General features: G+C 37.8%; 1 protein-coding gene across 4 annotated transcripts in view; it reads right to left on the bottom strand.

Moving 5' to 3' along the window:
• The window catches only part of DAB1 (DAB adaptor protein 1), a 3,595,579-nt gene that overhangs the window by 208,117 nt on the left and 3,364,037 nt on the right, over positions 1-23,425 (bottom strand). The window contains exons 12-15 of one of the 4 annotated variants that reach the window (XM_085602501.1): positions 14,657-14,776; positions 13,873-13,911; positions 10,619-10,684; positions 4,969-5,022 (exon numbers count right to left, since the gene is read on the bottom strand). In XM_085602501.1, coding sequence (XP_085458627.1) covers positions 4,969-5,022; positions 10,619-10,684; positions 13,873-13,911; positions 14,657-14,776 — 279 coding nt within the window. Of the gene's footprint in view, positions 1-4,962; positions 5,023-10,618; positions 10,685-13,872; positions 13,912-14,656; positions 14,777-23,425 lie in introns of all 4 variants that reach the window. The other 3 variants (XM_085602500.1, XM_085602502.1, XM_085602503.1) reach the window with 3 other exon arrangements.

The following is a 23,425-nucleotide window of genomic DNA, read 5'->3' as shown; positions in this document are numbered from 1 at the left end:
GTCCTCATGAGGCAGTTTGAACATATATTCAAGGATACAGTTATTTCTTGGTTAAGATTTATAGACGAGCTGTTTATTGTGTGGCAAGGCTGTGAACAAAGTACTATGGATTTTATTGCTCAAATCAACATCAATGAAGTTAATTTAACATTTATCTCTAATATCAGTAAAGACAAAATAACATTCTTAGATGTGCAGGTTCAAATTAGAAAAAAACGCTTGTCCACATCCCTCTTTTGTAAATCGAGGGCAGGCAACACATTCTTGCACCCTCCCCATCTTATAAACAGCATTCCCTACTGGGAAATGTTACGTATTAGACGCATCTGCAGCGATGAGGAAGACACTGGAATTAGGCAAGCAGAAAGCCGAGCGCGCTTCTTGGCAAGAGGTTATAGGACCGAGATAGTGGTTTCAGCAATAGCTAGGTCCAAAGAGCGAGCAAGAGAGGATCTATTGCAATATAGTGTCAAATAAAGGGGAGAGGCAAGCGTAGGGGAAAATGAGGTCCAGGAACCCACTAGGCTTATATTATCCTTTTCTGGGCAGCAAAAGCAATTGAGGGCAATAGTTAGACGCAATTGGCTTATTGTCAGAGATGACCCTGTAGTAGGTGGGCTTTTACTGCCAAGCCCTGCCATCACATTTAGAAAAACTGTGAGTATGGGAAATGTGCTGGTAAAAAGCGGTCCGGAAGATCAAGGTATAGGGACGTGGCTCACAGCTAGGGCAGGTTTTGTTAAGTGTTCCACCTGCAAAGCCTGCCAATAGGGCATCAATACAACTTCGTATCAGACTGCATTTAACACCACAAACGCAGGATATGAAACATCATTTAACTTGTAAATCTGAGTATGCAGTATATATCCTAGAATGCAGCTGCAAACTGAAATATATTGGCAGTATGAAGCTAGCTGAGCATTAAAGAATACTTCAGCACATAGGAGCCATAACCAATAATGATGCCAGCTACCCAGTGGCTAGACATTTCAAGGAATGTCATAACAGTAACGCCAAACACCTCAGATATTATGCAATAGAGGCAATACCGCTCCAAAAAAGAGGGGGAAACCGGGAAGCCAAGCTGAGACGCCTAGAAACAAGTTATATACTAGAATTCGATTCCAACAGCCAGGGGGCCTCAATGCCAGCGAAGACCTGTTCACATATCTATTTAACAGAGAGGTCTTTACTGTAAGGGTCAGTTTAATCTCTGAGGTATGTTAATCAATGGATATATTAATATGTACTGTAGCAACAATGAAATATCTAATCTGTGACCCATTGATTGTAATTATGAACTGCATCATTTATCAAGAATAACCTCTAGTAATTTGTTGTATTTATACTGATCATGTCAAACTTTATTAGTGGTTTTTATACATCATATTTAGATGGATATTTATCTATTTATGAGTATAGATGGGAATCAGCTGCTTTATAATATTTACGATCTGCCCATGGATAGATCCTCTAAACCCCATCCACACCTTTATTGCACTTTTTGCATATGTATAGGGCAACTCCAGTTTTTCTACAATACAGGGTTGTCGCCCAACAATATGCTAGGAGAAGATACATTTTAGCAATTTTTGCACAATATAGTATGCACATTCAATCCTTACTTCTGGCTGTACAAATGTAAAGACAATTATGTTTAAGATACATGTGGCCAATAGTAGGGATAACTTAGCACCAGCACCTTTTGCATATTTATTCACTTTTTGCACTTTAGGGACATACACTTAAGCACATTGTCACTTTAGAAAGCACATAGCAATATTTGCACATTGCAAAATTTTGAAGCTGCTATTTTGTTCAGGCTGGGCATACCTTGAGGTACAGTATTCAGACTCAATACCCATTGCCCATTTTGCACATGTTAGGCTAAGGGACCTTAGTCAATGTTTTTATTGCAAAAAAAACATGCTAATAGTGATATCACTTTTTATAATATGGGAAATCATTAGGGGAAATCAACTCGAGTCATAATAGACAATAGAATATGTCAAGGTACATCTGGCATTTAAGCAATAAATGTCACACCTGGAGGCATTAATGCCATAATAAGTACAGGAATTATGCCCAGGATAAAATGCCACAACATACCTTCCCTAGTAGGATATTATTTCCTTGTGATATCCAGAGTATTGTACTAGGACTGTGATTGCATGAAAGCAGCAATGAGAACCTATGGAGTAGTGTGTTGTTTATGTATATGACTAGGATTGTTAGCGCTGGCCCTTTAAATTCTGGCAACAATGTCTTAGCGATGTCATGCGATCAAGGCCGAGTGTCCGCCGTAACGCTTCATGGCGGACGGAATGGGTGAAATTCAATAAAAATCATATCTGCACGAAAGCTGGGTCTATGCTCGTTCTTTGTGGAGAAGATCGCTAACCACCGAGGGTTTGGAGATATATATATATATTATATACAGAACACATGCATGTGTATGTTCTTGTTAACTGGGCGAATTGTAAAAGTGAACACTTGCACTGGTTGTATTGTTTGTGCAGCATGAAACATAATCCTAATGTCTTAATTCAGGACATTAACTTATTTATTTCCACTCTGGCTTGCATTTAAAAAACACCCAATAGAGGCCCAATGCAACAAATTCACTTGAAAAATACAAAATGAATGTAATGTGTAACTGTGCATTAAGCAACTGTACCCCTAAAAGACCAATAAAAAAATGATAAATGAAAAATAGGAGGATTTGAAGCACACATAAAATCTGATTAGTGTTGAAAGTTCAATCACTGTACATAAAAGAATAACCCCTCACCCGGGCTGAAATCTTTTTAAAAGACTGACAGATGTATCTTTGGTGCATGGATAGGAACAGAAACGGGATTTTTTTGCCATGCAGAAGGTATGAAAGAAAAGAGCCAATTTAGCAAAACCTCACCTGGAACTATGCACTCTAAATGCTTACAGCAGAGCTGTATCACTAAAGATGAAAGACGTCCAGAACAACTACATGCCACAAAAGACATTTTCACTCTAAAAAGCTGAAACATTATTTGATTTGCTATACAACTTTATGAAAGTCTTAAATTCCACTTTGAAAAGAATCCATACAATGGTGTTCCTTTTCAAATGTCTTTTCGAAACCCTCCTTGAGAATTCAGTGTAGGTGGAAGTCAATTTGTGATGCTGCACCTCAGTGGCATTTGTTTGAAGGTGATATGCAATGGCAGCCTTGCATTCAAAGGCTGACTTCAGGCGTAACCTTAAGAAAAAATGGCCTCGCTAAGAGGTAAAGAATAGGCACAGAACTAAAGGGGTGGGATAACAAGATCCCTAAAATAGATGACGTGGGTCTTTCATGCATCCTGAAGATATTACTTTATCGTGTTGCAAAACCACCCCTCCTAAACACATAGCCTTATTCCTTATGTCCATTTCGAATGAGAAAGAAAATAAACTAAGTCCATGATTTTTTTGACTTTCGAATGTGAATATACATCTTTTTTATAAATCTCTCACAATAAAGTACAAAGCTCTACTGCGTTGACAACATAAACAAGATTGCCAAACCATTTCATACATTAACAAACGATAACTTGATGAGCCTGGATATTTTTGTATCACCACTCAATATTAGATAATAGCAAACACTTTGTTAGTAGATATATTCAACTATTTATACATAACACACTGGGAAAGTGCATCAGTAAATAACTTCAAAAGTGCTCTTTAATCCAGGCTCGGTTAACTGAATGTGCTGAAACCAATGTATTTGGTTAGAGCATTTTCGAAATATATGGTACACAGGTCCCTATTACACATTGACAATGGCCCATACCTTTATACTCACAGAGAGGGAGCATTTCTGTTATATGTCTACAAAGGGACAACCCATCTGTAAAACAAAAGAGGGTTGTGCAAGAGGAGGTGTTGGATGTAAGGGCAATGGGGTCAGCAACTTATGGAAAGGTTGCAGAGCCAGAGTCATTCTCGATAAAGTGTATTTCAGCCCAGTAGCAGAAGTAGTATTCTGACAATCAGAAGTACAGATTCTTTAACTCACTTCTTAATATTTCACTTCAGTCTGTTCCATTACCAATTTCACTCCATCCCCAGTTGGGCTGCCAAGCACTGGAGATGGATGAGGAGATCCATATTTCATTTAATCCTTTCCTATTGATCCATGAGAGCACTCTGGAGTCCTTTTGATGCTTATACTGTCTACTCAAGCCAAATTAACTTGAGAATCCAGTTCTCCCTCGTTCACCTCTTAAACGCCAGACAGCTCTCTCTTTCTCTCCATTCAAACAATATAAGTTCATATTCTTAGGACTTTTTCCTTTTACTGCTTCAAATGTAATCATGATTTCTTTCATGAATGCCACAGCAATTGTCTCTTCCCTTCCAAGCCATTAATGCTTATACTGCCACCTTTACCTGGAACATTACGTGGGTGTGCAGCTGTTCTCAGTTTCCAACGTTAATGCCTGCTTGAAGTTCCTAAACACTGTCCTGAAAATCATTAATATTTTGTTTACAATCTAATGTTCATTATTGATCCTTTAAATATCATTATCTTCACCTTTGGTTCCATTCAGCTACTACCTTGAATAGCTAGGTTCACATCATTAGGAAGATATTCACTATAGACTTACCACCTTTTCATTAACTTTTCCCATAGTGGTTTTGTTCATACTTTTTGAGCACCTGTGTATTACTGTATATTTTAGATTCCACTTGTACTGATCAATCGTTTCAAGAGAAATATAAAGGAAACATTGGGATCACCATTTTTGGTGCATGCTCTTGCATTAAAAACAGGTATATGCACTAAATATGAAGCAAGCTATCTCTCTTTCGTAAATGAAATTATTTTGGTGGTAAGTTGTACTTACCACAAATATAGGGTCGTAACATCATATCATCTCATGCATCATCTCATGAAGATGTATGTCTACTGCACAAAGAAATAGAAAGCATACGTACACTTACAGGTTGACTTTTTGGCACATCATAAACGCCTTCTTTCTTTTGACTGGTGGGAACCTGCATGAGGGCAAATTAAGCAATTAATTTACTGAGCCGTAATTGCTATTCAGAACTTTTTACACCTACACATTTTAGATCCCATTTGTACAGCAAAATAAATGCAATTCAAATTATGGACTATGTGTAATAATTCAATTTAAATATAATTTATCTATTTATTTAATGGCGTCACTGTAGTTATGCCCTTAAATAGTCACCCTGTAAGGATAAGTTTTGCAATATATGAGGACATAAAAGCTATGAAAAAAATGAATTGCCTCTAGTGGTTACAAATCTGACACTGGAAACATATGATCTTGTCTGACCTTTACTGTAAAGCAAGCCACAGCTACCTGCAGATGGATTTCAGAAGACCTCATTTCATATGAACCTTCTCAAACTTGAGTATTCGCTCACAGATCTAAAGTAACCTATCATGTTATGTCTCAAGAAAGTGTGAATGAAGTAGATTCTGAAGAAATAAATGAATGCTAGGAAGAGAAAAGAAGATAAGGGGGATTATAGACTATCCCAGTATCATGAGGAATTTCACACATTTACAAAGTGAAAGCCCTCATTGCCTAATGAATCTTGACCCTACTTCTTCACATTGACTGTAACATTGTGGCATAAGGAGTTGAACTTAGGCATTTTGGTATTGTTGTGCATGTAGATAAAATTACTGTAATTGGCAGCAGAAGAGTTGCCCACACATCACATAGCACAAGCTGAAGGGCAATGATCAAAATGTCATTCAGAGAGACACTATTTTATTGTTAACCTAGCTTTAATCACTCATAAGACATTGGCATTAGCATTTTCAGAAGGTATGGCTACCTCTTGTAATTTCATTTTGCATTAGTGGGTAGGACAGTTTCGTTGAGTGGCTCAAACTTTTCGATTCGCTGTACCATCTGTTAGTAGACAATATCTTATCTAGAGAGAAGATGCAATGTGGTGAGAGTGAGCCATACATTCTCAACCAAATGAGTACATTCTGCTTCATGTGTAACAGTCTAATCATCAGGGGTGTTGGTATATGGTATTTTTTTAAATTTAAAATATTGAATTTATGTGCAAATATTCTGCACTTGGTAAAAACAGATTTGAACGATGACATTTGGGATCAACTACTGAATGTATTACAGAAAATTATTTGATGACTTATGAGTATTTTGCAAAGTCTCACTTCATCTTCTGTTCACATAAGAAATATTGCTCAAGGCAATGATGAATCTGGATATCATAATAATGATTGGGAGATAAAATCCAGATGGTTGTGGTGAATAGTCACTTTGGAGGAATTTCTCAGCTGCTCCTATTAACCTAAGGGCCTTCAAGTCATGGCTACTCTGCACAGTAGATATGTCAGCCATCTTCCAGAGCAGAGTTAGCGAGATCCTGCATGAAAATTTGGATCAAAGGATCAAGAGTCTGGGCCTCTGGACCCCCAGAGACCTGCATCTCTGTGTCTGCAACTTGAATTCTTGTTGGAACAGATAAAAGAATGTCTGCAAATTCCTGGCAAGAACACATCAAGGTACCAACTTTTAAAGGAAACCAGGGCATTTGATCCAATTGCATTATACATACTACAGATAGATTTTAATGTGCTCATTACCTCCATCATAAAATAGTGGAATGATTTCAGGGCTGTTGTCTCAAGACTATGGGTCTGATTACGATTGTGGACAGAATTCAAGCCATCCACCATCATATTGGGGATTGGGACCACCAGACATGCTGTCAGCGGTCCCATAGTTGGCATTACAATGCCTCCCTTATCATGGCAGTCGCAATGAATATATTTTACATTGTGGTGGGTGTTGGTGTTTGCAGCACCCGCTCCAAAGTAGAAACGGGACATGTTACATTTCCCTGCACTACGTGGCAGGCACCATGTGGTGTCTGCCTCATGGTACAGGGATATGTAGGGGGACACCAACACCCACAACCAAGGATCAGGGGGAAGGTGGCTCGCTACGGGCACCCTAGGGCACCCTATGTCCCTTACTGCCAGCCTTTTCATGGCGGGTGACCAGCCATGAAATGGCTGGCAGAAAGGGATATCGTAATCCCTATGCTGGTGCCTGATAGGACTACAAGCCCTCCGCCGCTCCAGCGTGCTCAAGGAGCCCGTCAGATGCATCTCTTTATGACCCCCACCCTTCTGCACACCATCATAATATGGCGGGTGCTATTTTTCTGCCAGTTCTCAGACATAGGTCTGGTGCCACTTGCTTCCCGATCTGCCACAATACTTCTGCTTCCGCCGTGCCCTTTGTGTCTCCTTACATGGACCAAATGCAGACTCAACAGTCATGGTTCAAGCTGATGATGTATTTGAAAGCTCGATTTTGCAAACAGCCTGAATCTTCCATCCAGTAACCCTTCGGGTTACTAGATGATTAAATGTTATACCTGAGTTCATTGGAATCAAGACAAGTGGGTAGGATATACTCAGTTAAACTGCTGTGTGATTAGGCACAGCCTTGCAACAGTTAAACTGGGTATATCATAACCTAGGCCTATCTACTTTACAGTGCAGTAGTCTAGGGTCCCTTTTAATTTGAGTTGATATTTGATTTTCACAATAAGATGTTTTTTTCCTGAACTCTGACAGTTATAGTTTAACGATAGCTAAATAGAATTCTTCGGTTTGTGAATGGTAGAACTGAATCACATATAATCCTCAGAATGCTAGAATTTTAATTATCTTATTTTCTTTTCCTCTGATGTTTGGGGACAAAGGTAAGCATGCAAGTCAGATGAATGGCAATACATAAATCATATGATTGGGAACACATTCAAGTGGTTCCCTGGAGCCAGAACATGAAATTTCATCAAGCTATTAAAAAAATGCTGCCTTCTTCCAATGATAAACAGACATACAGTGGAAGGCAGTGCATATTTTTCTCTCTATTATTTTTCAGGTAGATGTACATTTGAGTCTTATCAATATTTAAACATGGGATTGATAAAACTTCAATATCTGTGCCATAGAATTCCCCTAAATATCTTACAATAGTGATGAGAAAGTCCATGAAATATAACAAGACGGCAAAAAACATTTTAGCTATCCCAGAATGTAATTTCTATAATCACATACATGTGAAATAGGCACAAAACCAATAAAACTCAAAAGCCTAGGAGAGAATTAAAGAAATCAAGAGATATATGAATATTTTTGAACCAGCGTCAAATATAGTTGTTAATTTACACAAACTCAAAGGCATGGGACAACAATATTTTCACCTCTAAACATGAATAAAATACATTTTCTCTATACTATAAAAATCTATGAACACATGTATGAGCAAACATGCCATCCTTTATGACATAACTACTTAATCAAAACAGAGGAGCATGTTTTAAGTCAGTGGTGAAGATTTGCAAAACAACAACAGATTACCCAATTTGTTTATATTATATGAATTGGAAATATGAGGTACAGCCTACTGTTATCCATTGTATGTGGAAGGGAGTACATTGTGAAAGAGGTTTCTAAGAATATCCATCTCTGCCTATCGTTGTCAACTGCATCAGTGCAAAAACGTTTATGAGCAGAGAAAAGTTTATGAGCAGAGAAAAATTACATGTACACACCCTGTTGACAGAAATATTAATAGGCAAGTCTGGTGGTCCTTTGGGTACCACAGCCAACACAAGTAATATGATAGTTGATGAAAGAGTTAATCAGAAGTTTTTGGCAAGCAGGAAGAATGAGAGGTTGGGGGAAGTGGCAGAGAGATTCTTTGTAATGAAACGTAGTATAAAAGAAAGACGGATAACTCAAATCATGTGTTGGTATGTTTTAGAATGTACAAATATATGCATTTTTCTACAGTGATCACATTCTAATAGCTGAGTTGATGAAAAGTTCATTTGTCATGAATGATGTTACACTGTTTTCCTTCATCCTTTTATCACAAAGAGTTTCACACTGGTTTTGTTTTAATTGTGAACACTCACAATGTTCTTCCAAGAATCCTAATTAGTAGAAAAATACATATATAAATATGTGTATCCTATTTGAAGAGACAATCAAACGCATCCAGAGGACTCCAAGGGCACTTATTATGTTTTCTCAATAAGTGTAAAAATAGTGCTACGGTTTGTTCCGCTGAAATATGAAGCCAAGATTCCATTTGGAAGGTAAGTTTGAAATAAAGAGGGTAACTCATTTTGTTTTATGTTGCTTCCTCGAATAGGTCAAGTATGACTATACTCATTTGATTAACTGATTGAATAAAATGGTGACACGTTAAAGAAAATGGATTCAAATATATGGGAATTTTGTGAAATCTATTAACCAAATGAACTAAGAAACATGAGAGTGCTTTGATTATTAAATATTGCATAAAACTAATGTGAATAGTTACAGATGAGTGTATTTTTAATTTTGAAAAGCACATTGATAATCCAGGTTTGATATGTAATTGACATAGACTCTTCAAATAGCAGAAGGGAATCAACTTTTAATGTGGGAGGATTTATGTTGAAAACCACTTTTTTATTATAATTTACAAACATTTGTAATAACTTTAGAAAGTGTTCAGTAATGCTGAGTAATTGAAAAATGTATGTAATAGGAACACTAAGGGAAATACTGCGCGTGTGCTGAGTATGCTGGTTTAGGCAGGGTGGACAGGTAAATAAAGAGTTCTGGTAAATGGCACATATTTTCCAAAATTAATAATAAGAATTTTTATATTAATATCCATGGACTACTCAGTATATGTTGATCAATATGAGAAAAGATCAAAAGCATTTAATTTAATATGTTCTAGTCTAGACCAAAAGATGAAACCAACATAATGAAAGCACTTAAATTTAAAGGAGAATATTATCTGCTCAATTCCACATGAAATAAATGTTATTCATAGACACTTAAAACGTGCATCTCCATTTGTTTGTATCTGATATGCATTATACATGAAAAACTTCACTAAAATTCTAATAGCTCTTCAATGTTATATAGATCCATTGGGAGGTCCTAAACATGCACATGAATAATGTTTTAAATTGAGAATATTCTAATCCTCTCAAATGCTGGCAAGCGATGAGAGAAGACCTTTATCTATGTCTTATCACTTGTTTCTCGAAGAAATTCAAATTTTAAGGGAATAGAATATGTGCTATATTCAAACTGTAATCAGGGTTGACTTAAGTTAATATGTGTTTAAAATATGATTTTATATTACTTAGTTGCTAATGCAACACCGTTAGAATCTAGTTATGAATTTTAATATCACTGCATGCAGGCACCTATAGTGTTGGTGTATAGCATGTACTGATAACAGGGCACATACGTTGGGCAATAAAAGCACTATCCAGTACTTTAAAGAACTGAAGGTTTTATTCCATTGAACACGCTGATCAGCAGATGGTTGTTGTCTGAAAGATAGTTGCCTGTACACATTTTTGATAGATTGAAAATGGCAAAATATGTAATGTTAAATGTAGAACTCAATAGCAGTAGTTGAAGTAATGCAGCTCAGTTTTGTTCAGCAGCAGATGTCTATACCACATTTCGGATTACATCCCTAAATATAACCTTCACTTCATATGAATTCAACATCATCATGTGCTAAGAACTGTTACAACTATGTACCTGGTAAATGCTTTCTTCAGTATCAGGATCACGAATTGGTTCATGTCCAGCCTCAAACACAATGTACTGTTACATCAGCAGCCAGAGGGAAAGGACACAGAAAAAAGTAAAGGAAAGAAAAGAAAAGTTCTGAATTTCAGATTTAAAGTTAAAGTTAATCAGCAAACAAGAAGTGAGAGTACAGACAGACTTGCAGAAATTAAAGGTGTCCTAACGCAGCATAGCCTGATTCACATCATAGCCTGAAATGTTCATCAGTTAAAGCTAACACAGGGTAGACTGTGACATCAAGATCCAACCAGGTCATTGAGTGGATGGCCAATCATTTGACCATCCAGTTGCATTGATGAATACAATTTCCATATATCATCCTTTTCTTATGCTCTTTATGTTAGCTAATTACATAGGTTTCATATATAGTGTAATGCTAACATCCAAGTGCCCTGAATAAGACCCAGCTATTCTTCCTACTGCATATGCTACTTTGGAAATAAAATGTAATGAGCTTGTGAAATCTGGATTACCTTTGCCAAAATATTAAAATGAATTAATGTATAGGAAAGTAAATTCTCTTGTTGATATCCTAAAGGTAAGCCCAGGAATCATTTAACTTGCCCATACTGCTGATATGAAAGGTATCATGCTGCTTAATAGTTGGTTTCATTACAAAAACAGTTTCACCATTGCTTGACCAGTTGCATGGCAAGCATCCACTGCAAAAAATACAGACTATACACCAAAGAGATGGTGTTGGTAAATGCAATTTACAGTGAGTAAACAAAGGAGCTAATGAATATTTGAGGTAGAAGTCATGAGGATAGAAACAAAATAGGTTTTATTAAGCAAATGTTTCTAATGTTGACAACAAAAGTACAATGGACAATGTTCTTTGAATGTCAAATTCAGAATTGAGGAAAACATTATGTAGAGTGTTAATGTTTCTAGTAGTAGCTTTAAATTCGAAATGTACTTAAGAGAATTAATAAAAGTTGTAATACCAAAGCAGTTTACTAGATAAATGCTTGTTGTAGTTTAAGAGAAAACTTGGTGTTACACAAAAAATAAAAGTTAATAGAACTCATGCATGATTTCCAAACATGTATGTTCTCCGTGCAACATTTGGATGATGTTTATTTTAATAATTTGAACTGCACATTGTTTTACAAATGCAATAGGCTCATTGACATGGTTGGTAATTGAAGCTCACACCTACCAACCATACATACATTGTAGGCTTGCAAATCAGGAAACTCATCTAACTATTTAGACTCAGATTTGTAGGAAGACAGTTTTAAAGTAAAGTAATGGAGGCCCTGGTGGAAGGCAAAAATCTGACCATTGCAAGGCAATTGAATGAGTGACTATTGTCATAAGCTCCACTGATTAAACAAAAACAAAATAAGAGCCAAAACATTTCAAATAAAGTGGGAAAAATCAAGGCTAATATGAATAAAGCCATGTAATGTAACATTCTTGCCTTATTACAATAATGCTGGGAATTGCACTTTTTTCATTGACTCTCTTGTAGCACATTAAATCTACACTCCAGAACCATAAATGATATCCAAATAATCACTTAAAAAAAGGTTACAGTAATTATTGGCATTCTGTGTAACTGCCCAAAACTACAAACTAACTTGGAGAAAGGATGCCCATGGACAGCAGAAAGCATGGTGCTGCAAGCCATATCTGAGATTCAATATAGCAGCTTTATTTAGAAGGCAAACAACTTGAGGGCAGAAGATGTGGCACAAAAACACCATGAATTCTTTAAAAAGTCGGAAGAGTATCGGGAATACAGTGCAATCAAAAGAGACACAAGAAAGACACAGCTGGTGTACACAGAGTACGGAGAAGGTATTTGGGGACTGCAGAACTGTAGAACCACTAAAAAGAGGGTATGCATAGGCCATAGCAGAAGCCTTAAGGGATGGAGGAGGGTTCATTGGGGTATGAGGGATAACCCAATGACAAATAAACAAACAAAGAAGCGGAAGACAGGTAGTCAAAAGTGAAAAAGCCAGAAAAATGTGTGTGATGGCAGAAATGTAGAAATTTGAAAATAAGCAGAATGGAAAGAGGAGTAGAAATTGAAGGAAAATGCAGCAGCATGGAGCCAACATGGGAGCTGTGTGACAGGAACACAATGCAGGTAAGCGAAAATAGAGGAGGAGGGACAGTGAAGAAAAAGGAGGGAAAGCGTCTTAAGAAAGAAACAAAAGGTCTAAAATGGAGAGAAGGTGCATGGGCAAGGCAGAACAGAACTAGATGGAGCAAGTGAGGACAAGGTGGTATGTAGGCAAAACGAGAAAGACAACAGACACTTATACATATGACTTGGAGATCCCAGATTTAGCACTAACAATCCATTTAGAAGTTTATAATTGTTATTTCAATCCTGTGCTCATATACACCTGGTTAAAAAAAGAAAGCAGTACTGAGCCAATTGTTATAGTATGTTATCTGGTACATTTTAAAATCTGTCATGGTTATGATTTTGGCTTATGGACCACAGGTATTTGAATGATCAGCTCACTGTTTGGTGGCTTTCAAAAATGTAACACATTGTGGCAAATTGACTGTAAAGAAAACAATGGGACTTCAAGGTTCTGAATTACTCCTAACAGGGACAACATGTAAATGGTGAATGGACATGCCATTCCTAATATTTATGACACAAGAAAAAAATATATATTTGAACATTTCTTGAAGTCTACGATATTAACTTAACCCACTAGATTTTCAGTAATTTACAAACAGAAACGGAGTGATGTGCTGAAGTATAGACTTAAGGCACAATACCTCTTCTGCTATAACTATATAATATAAAAAGTCAGACTCTTTTATTTCCAAAGTAGTCATTTATTACAAATATTTTAATTTCTGAATGTCTATTTATCACCCTCACATAAACACATTTTGTGCAGTAGATTTCTCAATAGATTATTATTCCTTTTCCTAGACATCTTTCACTGCATAGATGATTATTCCTTTTCCTAGGCATCTGTCACCTTTCATAATTGATGACATGAACAACAAGTAGTACTGGGGCAATTGTTCTAGTATGTTAACTTGTACATTTTTAAATCTGACATGGTTATTGTTTGTTGGGTTATGAACCACATGTTTTAGAATCACCTCCCTTAAATGAAGATATTGGCATTGAGAGATGGCAAGCTGGAATGTGATGATAGATCCTGTTACATGCACCTATTCATTTCTATTTTTCTGTTTTCTACATATACATAAATTACCTGGTACACCGGATCTTCCACATCTTCTTCCAAAATTGTCTACATCCAAGAAGATAGAAATGAGGGCAAGGAAATAAACAGCAAAAGCATAAAAAGAGTGATCAAATATGAAAGGACAGAACAGAAATAGAGAACCTTTGAGTATAAATACAACATACCATTATACCCTTAGAAGTCATAGTTTTGCCAAAATAGGACTGCTCTTCATGTATTTCACAAAACATATTCCCTTGTATCAATATACAGATGACTGTAATCCACCTCAACATACCTATTAGTTTGAAATCTATCTCCCTACCAAACAATATTCGGAAATAAATTTAACCCTAGAAACAAGATAGCTATCTACACCGTTATAATCAGCCCTGGCAGTTACCTAAATCCATCTGCAGAGAGATATTCCCTTCTCACCAGGTGAAAAATTTCCAAATCATCCAGGCAGCTGCAAGAAAATTTGGTTCATCTTCTCCACACAAAAGAATCTCTGAAACACTGATGCACAGCCAACTGAGTTTTGTAGTTAAGGTGATATCAGGGCAGACCCACATCTGCACTGAAACCTCTTTAAATTGAGAATCGTTAGTACCTACACAGACATAACCTTCAACTGAAAATGTCATTCACCAGGGTATCGACATAAGTAAAAACCTTACTCCCAACTACAGTCTTAATGCCACATGCCAGGATACTACTCAGATACTTTGATTTAACACTTTCAAGTTGGAATTTCTGCTTTGATGCTCATTTATGATTAAATACCAAAGGTGTGTCTTCATCTTTATACCTGGTACACAGCTTGTTCGCATTGCTTATCCTTTTGTGCCTTTTTCTCAATTTCTTCTCTCTGTTTTAATTCATATATAAGCTGAAAAAGGTCTCGCAGATCCAGAATTACAGGCTCAGCCTAGGAAAAAACAATCAGAATTGTAGAAAATGGTTAGCTTTGTTTTGGTGCGTGGCTCTATCTAAAGATTGCACGATGGTAGTAAAAAGTAAGATCTCTATAGAATAGGCATTATCAGATGAAAAGCAAATTTTTTATTATTTTTAAACTGATACATTCAAACACATATAAGTAAAGGATCATCCAGAGGGTAGAAACACTGTAAAGTAAGTTCAGCTCCTGGTTGACAGTTGGAAGCTCATTCAAATGAGCTTCTAGAGGCTTCACACAGGCAAAATGTGACGTTTAAAAAATATATTTTGCAAAATATTTGGTACAATCTAACTATACTAATGAATTGGGCTTTTATTGAATATTACAAAAAGTCAAAAATTATTTTTTATATTGTTTCTAGTTTGAGATAACAATATTTAATTTTAATATTATATTCCAATGTTTCCTACTGTAGTGCTAACCTTGCCACACTTAGCTTTTAGGGCCTTTACACTGTAAGAACATGTTATACATTACACCTTTACATGTCCTACTTCTAAATAACATGGACTCTGTTTATTGGGCTTTAAAGGACCACTCAATGGTGACCTATAAATATTTGAAAGGAAAATGTAGGCCTCTCAAAAGAGGCTATTTTTACAGGTCAAATTTGCAGTTTTAAAACTGCACTTACAGGCTACAGTTGTAGGACTACATTCATGTTTTACACTGTTACTCTAGTGGTAGCACAATGTGTGCTGCAGTCCACTAGTGATATTTGACTTACAGGCCTGGGTACAATTTGTACCACATACTAGGGACCAATTCAACATATTTGCTGGCATCAGAAAACATACAGCAGTGTTCCAGTGTGCAGACTCCAAGTACCAGCAATAAAACCTAGCAAAAAGTGGGAATGACCATGCAAACAGGGGCAAAATTGGATTTTTCCTACACTTGTTGATAAATTGTCCACACAAAAAGTTGCCTTAGTGCCCCCTTTCATTACTAAGAAAGATCCTATATTGACTAAGTACGCCACATACACTTGGGAATCCAAAACAAATTTCTAGCTTCCCAATATACATATTGAGTTCTTATATGCTGAAAATATATTTTTTGAAGCAACATTCCAGGCTTGGTGTTCTTGGAAGTCGTGGCATAGCCCATGTGGGGCTTAGTGCTGATGAGTGCTATGTAAGGGTAAGGGAATACTTTTCTATGTACAGGTTCACAATTTTGGCCCATCAGAAAAGATCCCCCCCCAGCAATTGGGGATGTTTCCCTTTTTGTAAGCGCAGTTACACACTGTGATGTGCCTGAAAAAGATGATAAAGTATAAGTTTAAAAAATAATTAAATAAATGGTTACAAGATACACCATTCTGTATAATAGTCTAACGTTTCACAGTGATAGCAGGCTAAAGTGCAGGACACCATGTATAAAAGAACTCAAAGAGGGTTTAAAGTTTCCATTATCTCAGGGATTACTATAAATAAATATGTTTACTTGTTTAGGCAATGGCGTTTACAGAACGCCTGCTATTTTAATGAAAAAGTGCTTTTACTGGTATGTATGAATTATCCTTGGTTGAGAATCCTCTGTTCTGTTGAATTGTAGATCAGTTGTTAAGAATATTAAGTCTGGTCTGTCCAAATACTTTATTGGTCAATATTAGCTAGGAAGCAACCAACTGTGTTGTAATATGTACACATTGCGAAGAGATGTGTCCTAACGGCTTGAGCAGTTGTCCTTGGAAATCAACACTGTGTGATTATGGACACATTGATTCAGCTCCCTGTTCCTTAATGTGTGTAAAATATATTTTTGTAACCCTCCTCTACTGCATGCACACGATCCCTCACATAATCTACAGGATTCTGTTGCTTCACAGCTGGGGTTGCTCTATATAAGTACCAATCCATACATACCTTTTTGGGATAACCATTAGCTAATGATAAGTGGTTCAATGACTGTTGGTCTGATTAAAATCACAGTTTGGAAATAAATTAATTTAGATTCATGGGATACTGTAACAATGACTTTTTAGATTTCTTTGATGCAAAAAACAAAGATTGATTAGCAACATAAAGGTAGACTGATTCAGGTTGTCTTTACTCCTTAACTTTAAGGACCAATGCATCACTCGCTGTCATAGGCTGAGATTACACCTGTTTGATTTTCTACACACAGATAACATTTTGAGTTAATGTAATATTCCACTAGAACATATTTTCCATTGGAACTGGAACACAGCATGGGAAATATGGTATATTATTCCTGGACTGTTACTGACTATGCTTAGTCACTACAGTTCTTAAGAAGCTCTGGCAAGAAAGAAATAGATAGATGGCTATGAGAAGATGCATGGTGCCCCCCAATTGTTTGGAGAATGGTATTGCTGATATGTTAAATCTGGGCTGTAGGGCACTGCTGATCCCCAGTGTGTGTTCTCGGATCCCTAAAACAAGACAGAATTTGCTAACTCCTAACTAGAATATTTATCCACCTAGTATGGTCATGGTATATGGAGCCGATATATACCAATGGCAAATGCTAGCTGTGAGCTGAAACTCATATTGTGCCATCCACTAAACTGACAAGGAAAACATGACAGCTGCAACTTTTAAACCTGCAGATAGCCCTTTAAAATTACTCTTTTTGATAGAAGGGACCTCTACTTTTAAATATTGAGTAAGTCACTCCTAAGTATGCCTTGTAAGCGGCAAATGTATGGCACCAAGGATTTAAGTGTGGAACATGGAAATATTTAAGGTTGCCATGGTCCTACAGTGACAAGCCCCAAAAAGCTATGTGTAGAGTATGTCACTGTAGATGTTCCTATAAGAAAGATTAAAGTAAATTAACATGATATTTTTGTAACTTTGGCTTTGAAAAACCTTTCTCATTGATGCAGTGTACTCAGAACCCATTTGGACCTGCTGAGGAACAGATGAGAATGAACCATTCTATCTGTGACCTGTTTTTAGATCTTAGGGGGTGGACCTGGTCCCATTTTTGCCCAGGACTGATAGTGGATACCTGTAATGCTACAGGAACATCAAAATGACCTTTTTCTGGAGTGACTAGTTGACCAGTGACGAGTGGGCCCAGACAGGACTGTGCTGGTGAACTGTGCAGGAGTGGGACCTGGGCTCTAAGTGCTGTCCTTGGGGTACTGGAAGCCTTAGAAGCAGCCAAGAAAAAATGCTGCAAAAAGTAATAAAAAGGGTTTAGAACATTAATGGCCCCTGGAGGACTGGGGCAACCTTCTCAGCACTATCCACCCCTGGCATGACCTCAGCGGGCAAGAATATCAGGTTGATCCAACTCAGAACTTTTTGCCACAAGAAAGAAGGTTTAAATGGACACTCACGGCTATGAAATTGGCTTTGGTGTAACCTTCCTAGATACTGCCTATATGCTTGTCCCAGTAAAGGCTTCCAAGAATTAAAATGAGAGAGCAAGTCACATTGAAGAAATCTCAACAGGTTAAAGACATGACAGCCATGTGGACGATGAGAAGACTTTGTCAGGCACATCATTTGAACTTCCCACTTGGCCAAGAGTACTCAACATCAAGAGGACTTCATTACATACAGCCTTTCATCTTGCCCCATGAAGGATTTTGACTTCTGGAAAAAGTCTAAGTCAGAAAGTATTGTCTGTGATCGAATCTCAAACTAGGTGTTTGTGGCTGCGGATGCGTTACAGTCAGCCTCTAGGTCCTGTCATAGATGCTATGCTGTTTCCTGGCAATTTTTAAGGTAAAAATGTTGAAACATCTGCTTAATATGTTTTGTCATTTTTCTCATTTTATTGTGTTATATATTGGTACCAGTAAATACTCACTAGTTCTGTGCCAAAGCTACCATGGATTGATTGAATCCAGGCTTATTTATTGAACTTGTGTGATGGACCAGAAAGGATTGTGAACCTATTACTGGAGATGGACTCACATCTTTCCAAACATATAACCCATTTTGTTGCAATGCCCAAGAACATGTTGATGGTTTGTTTTCCCTTTTAAATCTTGAGCCTCAGGATGCACATTATCCAATGACTGATGTCACCATCTTTTACCACAATCGTCAGCTCTATGTCAACTTCAGCTAAATACTTATTTCGTCCAAGTTCACTGCACCTACATCCTTGCATTGGAATCTGCAATAGGTGAGTCTCCTTTTTCATTGTGGTTTTGCTCATATGTTTAATATATATGCTTTTCAGTTACATACCTCTATTTATCAGTATAATAGAAAGTATTCCTTAGGAATAGCTCAGTCTGGAAATACACCCAATCTACTATGTCACTTTTCCTTCCCCAGGTTCCTTCTTCTACTGATAAAATGAAGCCATATATTGAAAGATGGCTCAGTAAGTTAAGCACACACTCCTGACATCTGCTGTCACAAGATGTTCAATTCCTGGCAAAACGAAGAAAGCCTTCGATTCTTCCACAGTAGTAAACCAAGCAGAACCAACTTAGGTAGTTAATAAAACCTGTTATTTACAATGCTAGACAAATATTCTTATGATGCAGTACATTTTTAAACAATGATCATAATTATTGATGACTAGTATTGGAATAACCTTCCTACAATGTTATTAACTAAACATAGCCCCTATTCCTTCTACCTTCATGGACATCTATGTCAAAACTCTTAAATCACTACCACCTAGTAGGTGCAAGGATTGTGTCATTGACCTAATTCCAAGTGCAATTGTTAACAATGTAAAGAGATATGTGCTAATAGAAAGGATAACAAGGTTTCTGTCATAGCATTGATAATTTGAGGAACCATTTTTTATCTCCAGCGTGTAACTCTGGCTGTCTTCCATTTTTAGTGCCAAAGACAAATAGGAAAATATTTGAATTACTGCACTGCCTACCATAGTCTTAATAGATTGATTTTTACAAACCACTACTCATTGTCTATTTACATATTTTGCTTGGAAATGTTTTGGTCCTGCTGAGTAACTTCATTAACTACCTAAAAGATATGAGTCTTTATTGGTGTTGTCAATATATTTGCTTTCTGTTTTTCAGTAATAATAATAATTCATTCTCCTAATGAAGAATTTTTATTCCAAAATAGTCTACAAATAATGCAGAACCGAATGATGAATGTCAAAGAGGACCACTGTTGCAATGAACTCCGCTCCTCTAGCGGAGTTTGCAGAGATTTGTTAACTATGCATTACATTGAAAACACGGAATTCATGCACAAAATCCAACTCCGCCACGTAGTGGAGTTAGCTACTGCACCCACAACCCTTTGATAAAACAATTTTACCTTTACATGCTAAAAAGCATATAACCAATCCACAAAAGTGAACTTTACAAAATAACAGGCAATGAGAGCGGTGATGATTTCGTGGTCTCCCCTAACCTAAGAGGAGGTCCAAGGTGATGCCTTGAACACAAAGAGTATATTATGCTAAACGATTCGGTGGCATTCCCATCCTCCTAGGACCACCCCAAGCAAAGTTATGGATACAAATACAATGCCAACCAAAGGCCCAGCAAAGCATTATGGGGCGAGATGCTAGAGTGCAGTGAATATTATAGTATTAGTTCTCAGCTGAGCTGGCAGAGCCTTCCCCTTGAGGAATGTTTTGATATTGGATACTATAATATTCACTGCACTCTAGAGACAATGTGTAAGGTATTTATGCAGTACTTCACAGTAATAGGGTGAAAATATAAGATAAGAAATATCCCATACCAATTTAGAAAAAGAGTAAAATGTAACAAATTATTTGAGATCAAAACAACAAAAATCCAATAACTAGAACCGGAGATATTCAATGATAAAGATTTAAGTAAAAATAGTGCCTAGAAGCACAAAGCATCAACTATGGCTATCTGATCACACCAGACCAGGACAAAGTCAAAAGTGTAGGCCAACCACGATGGAGCAAGGGCCAGATACATGGACCAAGTTAGGCCCACTAAGCAAAGTACCTTAAATCCTGGTTTGAGGAATGTTGCAGGGTCCTGCATCGAGGATGAGTCGGGCAGTGGCTGTTTTGAGGAAGCTTTGAGGCTGCAATGCGGAGTCCAGCATGGATATCAAGGATGCTGTCAATGAGGGGCTTGCGATGCAAATTTATGCATCGAAGATCCGTCACACATCAGTGGTTCTGAAGAAGCTGTGAGGCTGCGATGTGGAGCCCTGCATCAATGATGCATCATGCAGCAGTGGTTCTGAGGAATCTGCGGGATATGATGCGAGGTCCTGTGTCAGGGATGGGTTGTGAAGCAACAGTTTCGAAATGCCTGTGAGGAGATAAATTGGGCTGTGTCATTTCTGCTCATGAGACCATAGCTGGCCGGGAAAGAGCACCCTCAGACCCAATTCATAGGGTTCAGGACAGGGGTGGCACCACTTGTAGGGCAAGACTCATGTCAAGTGGAGTCAAGTGGCTGGCTTCAGGACGGTTCGGGCATTTTCTGATCTGGAGGCCAGATAGCATGCCCTTGAAGTCACACTGAAGGTCCTGAGATCATGATGCAGATCCAGTCATTTCACTTGGGCAGCAGAGCAACAGAGTAGCAGTCCTTCTTGCAGAGCAGCACAGCAGTCCTTCTGAGTCTTCCACAGGTCCAAAAGTGTTATGAAGAGTTGGATCTGAGGGTCCATTTTTTATACCTGGTGTCCACTTTGAAGTGGGAGAATGTTCTGAAGGTTTCCACCCCAAGAGATGCTTGGACTTTCCTGCATCACTGCCCTGGTCCCAGCACTAGTTTCAAAACTCTTTGTGAGTGTGATGGGCAGAGCTTTTGTGATGTTCAAATGTGGTAGGTGATAGCTCCTCCCCCTCATCAAGTCAGGGATGGCCCATCCTGTCAGTTACTATTCCCCTTTGTCTCATTGTCTGGAAGCAATACATAAAGAACAACTGCCAGCTACACCTAGTCATGTGAACCAGCATACAGGCAGTTGGCACCAAAGGGTTGGAACAAGAAAATTCCAACTTTCTAAAAGTTGTGTTTTCAGATTTGTGGCTTGACAGCTGACTTTACCATTAAAGAGGGTTTTACACTACAGTTCTTTAGACCCCAAACTCAATATTTCTACCTTTTCCCAATTGAAAGTTATCACGTATTAAATGTAATAAGCTAACCCAATGTTTTCTTGTGGGAGAGGCAGGCCTTGCAGTAGTAAAAAACTAATTCAAAAGTTTCACTACAAGAACACATAAAAGTTACAGGTACATGCACAAGGTTTAAAATACACTTCACCATGCCTGTGAGCTGTTTAGGGCCTACCCTAGGGGTGACTTACATGTATTAAAAATGAAGGCTTATCCCTGGCAAATGATTTACTGTGCCAGGTCTAAATGGCAGTTTAAAACAGCACACACAGGTTGCAATGGCAGGCCTGAGACATGTTTAAAAGAGTTTATAAGTGGGTTGCCCAATAAATGCTGCAGGCCCGCTAATAGTATTTATTTTCCAGGCCCCGGATACATGTAGTACCACTTTACTTGGGGCCAGTTGGGTGTAGGCCAATGTCCCCATGTTTAAAGGAGAGAGCACAAGTGTTTTTAAACTGGTTAGCAGTGGTAAAGTGTGCAGAGTCCTAAAAGCCAACAAAAACGGGTTCAGCAAACATGAGGGTGCAGGCAAAACATTTGGGAATGAGCCTGCAGAAAGGACCGAGATAACAGAATGTTGCATGTGTTCATTATAAATCTCACAGACTCCTTAATTTAATCCGTCTTTGTTTGGAATACGTCCCACTCACTGCTGGCATCTAAGTGCATTTCTCTTTATTATGTCACAATACATGATAAAACAGTTGACATATAGAAACCACTACCTTTCTCCAGGCAAATCTCATGTGCCATGTAAACATATACTGTCTATTAAAAATAAAATGCCTGTAATGCCACTATTAGTCCAACTACTCACCCACCATCCATTTCTGTGAGTCCATCAACACTAATTAATTCCCTTCCTTCCCAGCAGCACATTAAAGCCAGGTGCGCAACGCCCATTTGGCTGAAAGGGCTTTAGTCCCTGACATGATTTCCCTGATTTGGCTGAAGAGGCTTTGGCGTCTGTCCCAGGGAAAGTCTGGGCAAAGTATGGCTGAAGAAGAGAGCTCTGGAATAAACATTTCTTTTCTACGCTTCTCTGCTTATCTTGCTGCTGCAATGTCCTCAAAGTAGGCAATGTGGGTCACAGGTGATTCACAATTTCTAGGACATAAGCCCCACAGTAGGGGGTTCCAATTGTGCAAGGAAGTGGGCTTTACTCGTCACAATTATTTGAAAGTGAGACAATGCTGGCCATTTAATACTGACATGTGAGACACTGCAGCTGCACTTCAAAGACAACCTCTGACATCTTCCACTGATTCCAGCAAGCAAGGCAGAAACAACAAATTGTCTTGATTTGCAATGGCATTTATATAGTGCTTGCTACTCATGTGAGGGGTATTAAGTGTTAAATAAATCCTAAAAATGGAAGAGTTTTTTGCTTTTTAAATGTAGTGACCATAGGCAGTCCAGACTTTTCTGCCAATAGCATCTTCCATTGGAGTGGCATGGAAGTAGTGTGAGGGGAGGGGGTTGTTGTTTTGGTTTTAAAGAGGCCAAGTACTGGCTAAAACATGCAAACATGCAAAATAGGGATAGAGTGGGTGAGGAGCAAAGAAGGTCAGT

The sequence above is a fragment of the Triturus cristatus genome, chromosome 4_2 (genome assembly GCF_964204655.1).
Source record: "Triturus cristatus chromosome 4_2, aTriCri1.1, whole genome shotgun sequence".
In the NCBI taxonomy this organism is placed as follows: Eukaryota; Metazoa; Chordata; class Amphibia; order Caudata; family Salamandridae; genus Triturus; species Triturus cristatus.
Note: the sequence above shows the minus strand (reverse complement) of the source record. Positions and strands in the feature narration are given on the sequence as shown.